Here is a 12,775-nt window from a genome sequence, read left to right on the forward strand (position 1 = left end):
ATTGTTAACACAACTAAATCTATGCCCAAATACTAACACATACGTCTTATAATACTAGTTGGCTGATATGCATTTGAAAAATAGGGAAAAGATATATAACATCTAGGGAGAAGAAGTATAATACAGAAGTTGTTTCATATGTAGAATTCCTGGTTTAGGAGAGCTATAACAGTGGGGTAGAATCATAACCTTTAGCTGGAGAGGAAAATATCCTAAGCTCTGCTACAAAGATATTATAAGCCTTTCCAGTCATATTTTAAGAAAATTAGAAATGAGCCCTTACACCCAGAACTCCCTCCCCAAATAGGTGCACCTGTAGCTTTATATGGTTTTCACAGTGGCAGGCTCCTGCGTCTGCTTTTCTTCCCTATGCGTTGTCTTCTGGCTGGTGCCCATTCTGCTGTTGTGCTGTGTCAGCATCCTCTGAGACAACCTGAACCATGTCAAGGTGTTTGCCTGGGCATGCGAATTATCTCCCCAGGTACCAGTTATTGTTTTTATTACTTCTGTGGTTGCAAACTTGAATAGGTTGCAAGTGGTTTGCCCCTCACCCTTTTTTTGCCCCATAATCCTTGATATTTTAAGTGTGAGGGTTTTCAGGAATGCATGCATCACATGTGAACAAAAATGCCTGTATTTCCTTCTTTGATTTTCTTCTTAGGCATATTTTAATTTATTATTATTATTTTATTATTTTTCAACTGTCAACTACAACTTCTAATATGTTATGCTTTTTTCTCCAGAATTTGATTTTTTGTATTCATTTTGTCTCAGACTCTTTGAAACTTTTGTTCTATTCATTACTTTAGTCCTCTCCCCTTCTCTCCTCCTTCTTATGACAAACTTACTCCCTACTGCCTTAACTTCTATGTGTAATTAATGTTATGTATATGAGGTTAGGAAAATTTTTATTTTGGCATTTTGGGGTGCCTAAGAAGCTTCCGTTAGAAGCACAGGTAAGTTTTAAGAGCTTTTATATTTCAACACTTAGGATATTTCACTATATATTTAAAATAAAATTAGCATTAAAAAGATTTTTTGTGGCAAATACCTAAAAGTGAAATATGTTGATAATGGTGTATTAGCACACATCTATTATGTTTAATATAATTTGTAAGCACTTTTGTATTTATATAAAATGTATAAATATATAAATATATGAATATGACTATTTATAATGTTGATTTTTTTTTCCCCCCTCCAGGAGGATCAGGATGGGAATCAAGGCTTGGGCAAGAGAAAGAGGGTAAAACTGAGCAGTGGCACCAAAGGTATAAATAGAGTATAATAGGTATAAGTAAAGTATGTATGTGTGTGTGTATATATATGTATAAATTGTATATAAAGTATGTATGTGTGTGTGTATATATGTATATATGTATATATATGTATATTTATACATAGATACACATACATAATATATTTATACATATATACACACATACATATGTATGTAGGTATGTATATATGTGTATATATGTATATATGTATATATGTATATTGCATATATATTCTGTTTTTTTCCTTGAGCAAAATGCTCCCCTCCAAAAAAATCCTTAATCACTAAGAACACCTGATTGGTACTATAACCATAGTGACATCAATGTTTTTTAAAGGGAGAGTTATGATGTTATTAGATTTATTTTATGATGGAGGGGAGTGTTCTTAGGAAGTATTTGCAGGAACCTCAAAAGCAAGTAAAACTCTTACTATTGGGATTTAGTTCATTGTTTTTATCATACAATGTGCCTTATCATATTTGAGCCCTCAAATAGAAGATCTTTTCATTAATCAGTTGATTTGGATCCAGTGTTTTTTGTGTAGACTTTTAATTCAGTTTGCATCTTTTTATAACCTGTGTGCATTTTCTAGAGTAAGAAAGGAGGCATAAAGGAGAGAAAGGAGGGACAAATACAGAAACACAATGGACAATGGCAATGAATGAATAGCGTTGAACACATAGTAAGAACTCATGAAAAACTAATCGTGTTTAGTCAAAGTAAGAAGTAGATATGCCTACAGTAAGGGAATAGATTAGTAGTAGTAATGGGTAAATATATATATTGACTTTTCTTTCTTTGGGGGGTGAGTACTGGGTATTAAACACAGGGGTGACCTACTACTAGCTATATCCCCAGCCCTTTTTATTTTTTATTTGAAACATGGTCTCACTAAGTTGCTGAGGCTGTCCTTGAATTTGTGATCCTTCTGCCTCAGCTTCCTGAACTGCTGAGATTACAGGGCTACCACACTCAATTTATTGAATTTTTTTATATGTGCTATAATTAATGCTAAACAATTTGTTGTATTATTTGACTTAATTCTCAACCATTATGAAATAGGCTTTAGTGTTACTTTCATTTTTTGAATGAGGAAATGGAGTATGTTAGAGATCACAACTAATAAGAAATAAATCCTTACTTCAAATCCCAGAGCCTAAACTTTTTTTTTTTTTAGTTGTAGATGAATACAGTACCTTGATTTTATTTTTTTATTTTTATGTGGTGCTGAGGATTGAACCCAGTGCCTCAATATATCCCAGCCCAGAGCCTAAACTTTTCACCACTGTTTTTCTTAACTCTCCTTAGTAGGCACCGTGTGCTTTGGATTTTTGCCAGGGATTTCTAAATCTTAACATAGTCCATTTTCTGGGTTAATGTGGTCTGTTTGAGAGTCTCCAATGGTTAAAATATTATTTTGATGAAAGAAGAGTTCTTTCTTCTGCTGTTGATTAAGTGTATTGAGGCATGTCTAGGACTACCTGGAAAGGTGTAACCAGTGGGCACTTTCATTATAGGGTCTTCTTCTGAAGGATGATTTCTGAAGAATTTGGTTCAACAGTTTCACAAGTGAACAAATAAAATATGTAATGAAAGGCAAGAGGCCAGGTCCTATGTTAAAGTCACAGTTTATTTTCATAATCTAAATTTTAAAGATGAAGAAACAAGTTTAGAATATGTTAACTAACATGGTTAAGATTATTGAACCAGTTGGGTTGTTTATACTAGACTATATTGTGTCTAGTGCTGTTGTGGACATTCATATATAGGTATGTGTTTGAACACATGTTTTCAGTTCTTTGAGGAATATTTCTAGCAGTGGAATTACTGGTAATTCTATGTTTACTTTTTTGAGGAAATGCTAAGCTTTTCCACAATAACCATACTATTTTATATTATCACCAGCAATGTATAAGAGTTCTAATTTCCTCCACATTTTCTACAACTCTTATTTCCCATTTAAAAATTATGACTAACAATTAAAAAAATGATTATTTAGCTAGTGAGGTGCAGAGGTTGGGCCCTCTGTTTAGTTAATATCTTGCCTTACTTATGCATTTACACTGCAATGATTCTTCAGAAATCTCTTTTTGCATTTTAACTTAAGGTAGGTTAGGCATTGTTAAAAGTCATGACAAGATTTTGAAAGTATATAGTCAGATGAAAGTCACAGAAGTGTTTCTAACCTCATTTCCATAATATTATTCATAAAGCATAAGGTATATAAAATCTTGGGAGACTGACATCATCATTTTAAGAAAAACAACAAAGACATTGCTTTTTTTCCTTCTGAAGATAAAGAATTTGAATTCCTCATAACTGTAGCTATTCTCATTTTAAGAGAAGTCAGAGCATTTTGGGTGCATTCAGATTGTTTTATGATTTAAAACAAAGTTAATATATTTTTCTTTCTAAGTACATGCCAATTAGTACTAATGATGGTGGCTTCAGGCTTTTAATTTGGCTAATGCAGACTTGCAGAGACATAGCTATGAATTCTAAGATTAATAACACTAGTTGTGTTCAGCTTTGTGAGTATGTTAAGAAGCACTTATTTAGGAGTGTTTTTTTTGGTAGTTTGAAGTTTTTAGTCATGTAGGTGATAAGTGGATTGTGAGAATTAGGTACAGAAATGTGCTGTTGATTATATTCTGATTTTAAATTATAATTCTTATATTCCTGCTACCTGATTCTCTTGCATCCTACTTTTATTATTTTTGAGTATAGTCAGTATAGACCTTCGAATATATTTTACCTTATTTCTTGCAAGGTTGTTTATTTCTGTTTTTAAATCATTGTGATTCCTTGGGAATGATGTGTTTCTGTTTTACAAGAAAAAATTCTGAGATTTGAAAAATAATTACAGTACCTAATTTCCAATAAAGAGATAAATACTTTAATTGTATTTATACCTAATACCTATTACATATTGTTTATACTGATTGCCCCAGAGACATTATTTCCAGAACATATAAGATTTTTTGGGATTGTTGTCTTCTTTAGTTTTTAATAAGAACTGGATTAAAGTTATATCTAATATTAGCCAATTTAAGATTTAGTAAACTCATAAGAATCAAGTGACGGCATATTGAGCTCATTTTGTTATTCTTTTTTATCTACTACCTGAGGAGATGTGGTATGAGCATACTGTTTAGTAATAGAAGAACTATGAACTAGGATGATGTTAATTGAGAAATTGCCTCAAGGTTACCCTCCAGATATTTGAACTGTGATGTAGTTAGGGCTATAACCTGAGTATTTTTTTTTTTTTTTTTAAGAAGAAAACAATGTTTATTTGCAAGCCATTTATAAACACCTCAAAAAGACTATATACTGACCTCACTGAGTCCTCAATATACACACCTTAGAGAACACTTTTGACTTCCACTATGGTTTCCCTATATACACTAAATTCTTTTTTTAAAATTTATTTATTTATTTATTTATTTTTTTTTATTATTATATACAAATGGGATACATGTTGTTTCTCTATTTGTACATACAGTCAAGGCATACCATTTGTGTAATCATACGTTTACATAGGGCAATGATGTTTGATTATTTTTTTTTCCATCCCCCCACCCCTCCCACCCCTCTTTCCCTCTTACAGTCCCTTCTTTCCTTCCTTCTTACCGCTCTCCTTATCCCTAACCCTAAACCTAACCCTAAACCTAATGCTAACCCCTCCCACCCCCCTATACCTGAGTATTTTGAAGTGTATATTACTGTTCCCTATCCTCCTGTACCCCGCCTCCCCCAATCTCCTAATTCTACCTTCTGTGTTAAGTGGTGTCTATTCTCAGTTGACACTTGCTGTGTCCTTATCATTTTCAAGGAAAAAAATTAGTGAGAAAAAAATATCAGTGAGAGAAAGTGAAAGAGCAAAAGTATTAAAAATATCCAGTTCATCAAATACTTGTTGAGACTTTCTGTTGACTAAGCATGGCAAGGATGCAGAGATTTTTATTTATGTAGGTGCTAAGTGAATTGTGAGAATTAAATTAGGTACAGAGACGTGCTGTACCTAACCTTCACAGAGAGGCACTTGTTCTTAGAAATAGGCCTTCTAGTAGATAAAGCCATCTGCCTTTGAATATCTTTATTCACAAGGGGCATCACTTGCCTTTTCCCCTATACATGAAGAAGGCATCTTGAGCCCAGTGCAAGTATGTATATCTAAAATTATTTATACATTTTTGGATATATTCTTACCAGAGAAAAGTAATATACTAGATAAGAGCACATTTGGAGTATTCTCCATTAGTGATATTACTATCTCATTTATGGGAATATTTTAAAATAAACGAATGAATTATTGAATCCTATAATGATATCTATCCTTTTTCCTAGAAATTAAAAATTTTGGTTTTTATTATGTCCTTAGCAATGTTTATTTTTAGCTTAAAATTGTTGTTGTTTTAAATTAATTGAACAGTTACAGGCTGAATATCTGTTATCTGAAATCTGTGGGACCAGTTTCAAATTTTGGTATTTTTCAGATTTTGGAATATTGGCACAAAATATACTAGTAGATGCTTAAAAATTTCAGATTTTGGAGCATTTTAAATTTTTGATTAGTGACACTCAACCTATATTTTGAATTTTAGTAGAAATTTTAGAAATTGTTTAAGGATAATTAATATTTTATTAGTAACTGATTTAAAATAGATGAAGTTTTATTTATATAATTTATATGAAACTTAGCTTGTTGGTATTATCATTGCATTATTTGTTTGTTTGTTTTTTTGTGGTGCTGGGGATTGAACTCAGGGCCTTGTGCTTGCAAGGCAAGCACTCTACCAACTGAGTTATATCCCCAGCCCATCACTGCATTATTAAAATGGTATCCTTAATTTTTAGATACTTCAGATGTCTTTGTTTGATGTATTATTAATTATATTAAGGATTAAATGAAATGAAAAACTTTCAGTCATTAAGTGATGAATTTTCTGTTTCTTAAGCAGATCAATCCATAATGGATGTATTGAAGCATAAAAGTTTTCTAGAAGAACTTCTGTTTTGGACAATAAAGTATGAATTCCCTCAGAAGATGGTCACTTTCTTACTCAACATGCTTCCAGATCAAGAGTATAAGGTATCCATACTTTTCCTTTCTTTTCTAAACTTTGTTTTGTCATCATTAAGTCTTTTTTGGATATATTTCTCAGGTGAGACTTATTATATTGTAGATCTAAGGATTGACATAACACATAACATAACATAAGAAAACATTAGCTTATTTTCTTGCTACCGCAGAGTCTACACAAAAAGCACAGGACCTTACCTTTCTCTCAAGAATTCAAAAGGGTTGCCTTTCTGTGTAGAACTTGGTCTGAAGGGAATGCTGGGGGACAAGCATTAAAAACACAGTTGCAGAGGTAAATATATAGTTAGAAATTGCTCTAAGTTCTCTGCAGGAGAGGTATAGAGTGCCATGATAAAGAGGTGTAGAGCTGCCATGAGGCAGCTGAATTTAGATTAACTTGGGAAAATCACAAGGTTAGTAGTTGCTGGCCACAGTTGTTCAAGAGAATAGTTACTGCTCAGGTATGAATGTAGGTAGAAGTTTCCAGTCCCAGAGGGTTTGGACTCATCAGTTAGTATGATATGGTTGGTTATGGCAGTGACACACCTCAGTGTATGAAAAAAGAAAGCATGGTATAGTTGTTATGGTGTATGTTAGGTGTGACACTTTAATGATACCATTGTTTTGTGTGTCTTTATTTCGGCTTAAAAATCATGACAGAGGCCAGGCATGATGGTGCATGCCTGTAATCCCAGTGGCTCTCGAGGCTAAGGCAGGAGAATCTTGAGTTCAAAGCCAACCTCAGCAAAATTGAGGCACTAAGCAACTCAGTGAAACCCTGTCTCTAAATAAAATACAATATAGGGCTGGGAATGTGGCTCAGTGGCCAAGTGCCCCTGAGTTCAATCGCTGGTACTCGCCCCCCCTCCCCCAACAAAAACCAAAACACAGCAGAGGAAATGTACATCCTACATAGGAAGGAAACAAAAGTAAATTAAGTAATACTTCAGAACATTTAGTCAGATCATTTTCTACTTTCATATCAAATAGAAATTTCTTCTTATGGAATAATCATACCCAACTCACTTGTTTAGTAGTATTAAATTCTCCACGTGGTTTGTTGCTGAGACTTTAGATTTTGTTGTTAAACTAGGTAGCACATAATAAAGACATATCCTTAGACCTTAGTAAATTGATACACTTGTGAACAAAGTGAAATTCTATAAAAAGAATTTGCTTTAAAACTAACATTTTTTAATCATCAAAATATTTACTGATATTCTAACAAAGTGAAAATCTGATTTAAGACTACCATCATCAGTGAATAATTTTAAAATTACATTGGATTTCATCACAAGCTAGTAATAGCTTTAAAATACAAATATAATTTGTTGAAAAATATTTTAAATTCAGTTAAACTAATGTGTTTTTTCCCTTCCCTATTTACAGGTTGCTTTTACAAAAACATTTGTTCAACATTACGCTTTTATTATGAAAACACTGAAGAAAAGTCATGAATCAGACACAATGTCTAATAGAATTGTGCATATTAGTGTTCAGTTGTTCAGCAATGAGGAACTAGCCAGACAGGTAACAGAAGAATGTCAGCTGCTGGATATTATGGTCACTGTGCTATTATACATGATGGAAAGTTGCCTTATTAAAAGTGAGCTACAAGGTAAACTCCTTGACCTATCATAATATTTCTATATCTCTGCCTATTCTTGTTTCTCAGTGGTCTTTCATTTTAACTTCTCTTACATAATTTATATTTTTTGAATATTTGTATGTTCTGGGCACTGTGTTGAATGCCATTCATATATAATCCAATTAAGCTTCTGAATAGTTCTCTGAGATTGGCATTATTATGATCACTCTAAAGATGAGTACACTGAAGCTTAGGAAAATGAAGTCATTTGCTATAGATTATACAGCTAGCAAATGACAGAGCCAGGGAAGATTTCTTGTTTCTTGAGGCGAGAACCTTTGTTCTTCACCTTGGCACAACACAACCACATGAGAAGATTTCGTCTTCATTTATTGATACTTGGAGCTCAACCTAAAACAAACTAACAAACAAACAAATAAACAAAACCCAATAAGCAATATCTCAGATTAAATCATAGGACTTGCCCATTCTCTGAGAAAGAGAGCTCTTGTAGTTGAGCCTTGCCTTGTTCCACTGTTATTCCTTTGTGCATATCAGCTTCTATTTTCTTAGGATACTCACAGTCTGTACTCAGATGTAACCTTATATCCTGAAAATTGATATATACTCACTGTAAGGCTTAATGCCTTATATGTAATAATAGCTGGCTAATTTTGATAGCTACCATCTTTTGAACATTCTCCATCTGCCATCAGTACTTTTATGGTTTATTTCATTTAACTGTCATTAATTCTATGAAGCAAATATTTTTGACTCCATTTTATAGATGAGGCAACTATGTCTTAGAGACTTGAAGTCATTGGTCTCTGTCTTAGAGTTCTAAGTGATAATAAGGTTGGGTGTCCCTTAAAAGCCATGTTCTTTCTTACCCATGATGTGATTTTGCCTTCTTTGTGTAGGTGTAGTGGGAGCTTAATATATTATTTACATTAAGCAATATACCTCTTTACTTTTTTTAAGGAAAATTTAAAAGCTGCTTTACATTATAGTTTTTCTGACTTTATTTAGTATGAACTTTTTTTTTTGTAGAGAATTATATTTGTTGATTTTTCTTTTTTCCCTTTTTGAAATAATATCTATTAATCCCACTGTATTAGTGATATATAGAATTATGTTTAGAAAAATATTCAAAATTAGCATTTTTAATTCATAAACTAGAAAACTTTTAAAATTTAGAAGTATCTGCTCTTTAAAAATTAAATTGATTCATTATAATTATATATAATAGTGTGATTCTTTATGTCATATATGTACATGCACGTAATATAATTTGATCAGTATCACTTCCTGGTATCTTCCCTTTCTATCCCCACCTCCCTCATCCTGATCTACTTACTCTTCTCTACTGATCTTTCTTCTATTATTATTTCAATCAATATATTATAATATATATAAGTGAGATTGTGGTGTATTCATACATGGACATAGCATAATGTGATAGATTTTGTTCTCCAGTACTTCCCATGTCCTTCTCTCCTCCCTGTTCCTGATTCCCCTTTCTTTATTGATCTCCCTTCTGTTTTTGTGAGATCTCCTTTTTCACCCCATACCCTCACCACCTCTAGGTTCTGCTTATGAGAGAAAACATTTGACCCTTAATATTCTGAGTCTGGATTATTTCACTTAACATGATGTTTTTCAGTTCTATCCATTTACCATCAAATGACATAATTTAATTCTTCTTTGTGGCTGAGTAAAACTCCATTATGTATATATACCATGCTTGCTTTATTCATTTTTCTGTTGCTGGGCACCTTGGCTTGTTCCATAACTTGACTTTTGTGAATCGCACTGCTATACATTTTGGTATGCATGTATTACTATAGCATGTTAATTTTAGTTCTTTTGGATAAGTAACCTGGAGTGGGATAGCTGAGTTGTATGGTGGTTCCTAGTCTTTTGAGGAATCACTATACAGCTTTCCACAGTGGTTGCACTAATTTGCAGTCTTACCCCCATATTCTTGCCAGCATTTATTGTTATTTGGGTTCTTGATGATTGCCATTCTAACTGGGATGAAGTATCTGCTCTTTTGAAAAGAATCTAAATTCTATTTTTTTGACTAAGTGACGTAGCTGTGCTTATGTATGGTTTGCATTTGGTCTTTAAGGAAAATTATTTGGAGAAAATATGAGTGAGTGTGCTTCCTTTTTTTTTAAATTGTCAACTTGCCTAAGAAAGTTTTTCATATCTTTCAGTCACTCATTTACCATCTCAATTTACCTACCTCAATTTAGTGTTCACTTTCATCATTCTATTCAAATTGTTATCTACAAATATTGTTCATGACTCAGGCAGTCACATGTTAAACATATTACAGGAAATAAATTACATGATCTCCAAGCCAATGTCTAAATACTTTGCCTTTTTCTCTTTCAACAGTAGCATCACATTTCATAATATACATGTATTGCTTTTCTAGAAGCACCAAAACATTCCCATTTTCCATTAAGGGTATCAGAATGAACCTTAAATATATGAGTAGCCACAGATATTATAATAGGATCTCTGTTTTAGCATTAAAAATGTAAGAACTTCTTTGTAATCTTTGCTTAAAACGTAATTAGATAATATTTTGTTTTATTTTATATTGGTTATATAATATAATATTATTTTAGATTTTACTTATTTTGCAGTGCTGAGGATTGAACTCAAATGCCTTGTGCATGCTAGGCAAATGCCTTACTACTGAGATACATCCTTAGCCTCTAGACAATATTTAAATTTTTATCTTTACTGTTAGTAAATATTGGAGCTGATGCAATGAGATTTAGATGGTTACAGCAATAGACTAAAAGGAAAAAACCTTCTAGTAGTACAAGATCCCTACTTTATGCTTTTACTTTGTTATATTCATTTCTACACACCATGCTACTTGTGATTCCAACCATAACTCATAATTTTCCATGCCCCTGAATTTTACAGTTTGTCTTATGAAACAGTTCGTGTAAAATGGAATTTAAAACCATGCATTATATAACCATAGGAATGTCTGTAGATGGTGAAAATCCCAGATTGATCTTGTCTGGCTGGTCAAACTACTTGTTGGAATATCTTTGGTTGTCTTTAAGCACCTCAAATGCACAAACTCATTATATCAAGCTGGCTTTTTTTTTTCTTTCACTTATCTTATGTGTATGTGCTTGAACATGTGAACCTGTTGTTTTTTCTTATCACTATCTAACCATCTATACAGATACCCAATCTAAAAGCCTGCAGTCATCTTGACTTCTTTTTATTCTTGTAGATATTGCAAACATTACCAACTCTGTCATTTTAACTTTCTAAATATAGCCACTTCTCTTTATTTCTGTTTTCATACCTCTGTTATCATAGTTCAAACATTGCCATCTCCAGGTTTCTTTATCTCTAGTCATCACCTTTCCATGCTATGCAACTAAATTGTGTTTTCTCTCTTAAACTGCCCCCATGTCTTGCTGTTTTTATCACATGATCACTCCCGATGTTGCTGATGTATCCTCCTCTAGCCTCATTAGTATCATCCATTTTCTGCATTCTTTGTCCAAATGTTTCTCCCCTCTCTTACATTACTGCTCCTTTACCTGAACACCATTTGTTCTCGTGTCTAGTTTATCTGGCACATCCTAAATCCTATTGCATTTTATAGGTCTCACAAATTCAGGAGAGTCTTTCTTTTTTTTTTTTTTTTATGTTTACATAGGGCAATGATGTTTATTTTTTTTCCCTTCCCCCCCACCCCTCCACCCCTCTTTTCCCTCTATACAGTCCTTCTTTCCTTCATTCTTACCACTCTCCTTATCCCTAACCCTAAACCTAATGCTAACCCCCCACCCCCCATTATATGTCCTCATCCGCTTATCAGCGAGATCATTCGTCCTTTAGTTTTTTGAGATTGGCTTATCTCACTTAGCATGATATTCTCCCTGGTACAGAATAGAGGACATGGACACAAACCCAAATAAATACAATTTTCTCATACTAGACAAAGGTTCCAAAAATATGTAATGGAGAAAAGATAGCCTCTTCAACAAATGGTGCTGGGAAAACTGGAAATCCATATATAGAATGAAATTAAACCCCTATCTCTCACCCTACACAAAACTCAACTCAAAATGGATCAAGGACCTCGGAATCAGACCAGAGACCCTGCATCTTATAGAAGAAAAAGTAGGCCCAAATCTTCAACTTGTTGGCTTAGGATCAGACTTCCTTAACAGGACTCCCATAGCACAAGAAATAAAAGCAAGAATCAACAACTGGGATAGATTCAAACTACAAAGCTTCTCTCAGCAAGGAAACCTATCAGAAATGTGAAGAGAGAGCCTACAGAGTGGGAGAATATCTTTGCCAACCATACCGTCAGATAGAGCGCTAATTTCCAGAATCTATAAAGAACTCAAAAAACTCTACACCAAGAATGCAAACAATCCAGTCAACAAATGGGCTAAGGAAATGAACAGACACTTCACAGAAGAAGATGTACAAGCAATCAACAGATATATGAAAAAATGTTCACAATCCCTAGTAATAAGGGAATGCAAATCAAAACTACCCTAAGATTTCATCTCACCCCAATTAGAATGGCGATTATCAAGAACACAAGCAACAATAGGTGTTGGCGAGGATGTGGTGAAAAGGAACACTCATACATTGCTGGTGGGGTTGCAAATTAGTGCAGCCACTCTGGAAAGCAGTATGGAGATTCCTCAGAAAGCTTGGAATGGAAACACCATTTGACCCAGCTATCCCACTCCTTGGCCTATACCCAAAGGACTTAAAATCAGCATACTACAGAGATACAGCCACATCAATGTTCAT

General features: G+C 33.4%; 1 protein-coding gene across 1 annotated transcript in view; it reads left to right on the forward strand.

The window, feature by feature from the left end:
- Positions 1-12,775, forward strand: part of Ubr3 (ubiquitin protein ligase E3 component n-recognin 3) — a 230,170-nt gene that overhangs the window by 56,566 nt on the left and 160,829 nt on the right. The window contains 3 exon segments of the mRNA XM_047543181.1: positions 1,205-1,271; positions 6,245-6,375; positions 7,756-7,984. Of these exon segments, the coding sequence (XP_047399137.1) occupies positions 1,205-1,271; positions 6,245-6,375; positions 7,756-7,984 (427 nt within the window).

This window comes from Sciurus carolinensis, chromosome 3, assembly GCF_902686445.1.
Source record: "Sciurus carolinensis chromosome 3, mSciCar1.2, whole genome shotgun sequence".
Taxonomy (NCBI): Eukaryota; Metazoa; Chordata; class Mammalia; order Rodentia; family Sciuridae; genus Sciurus; species Sciurus carolinensis.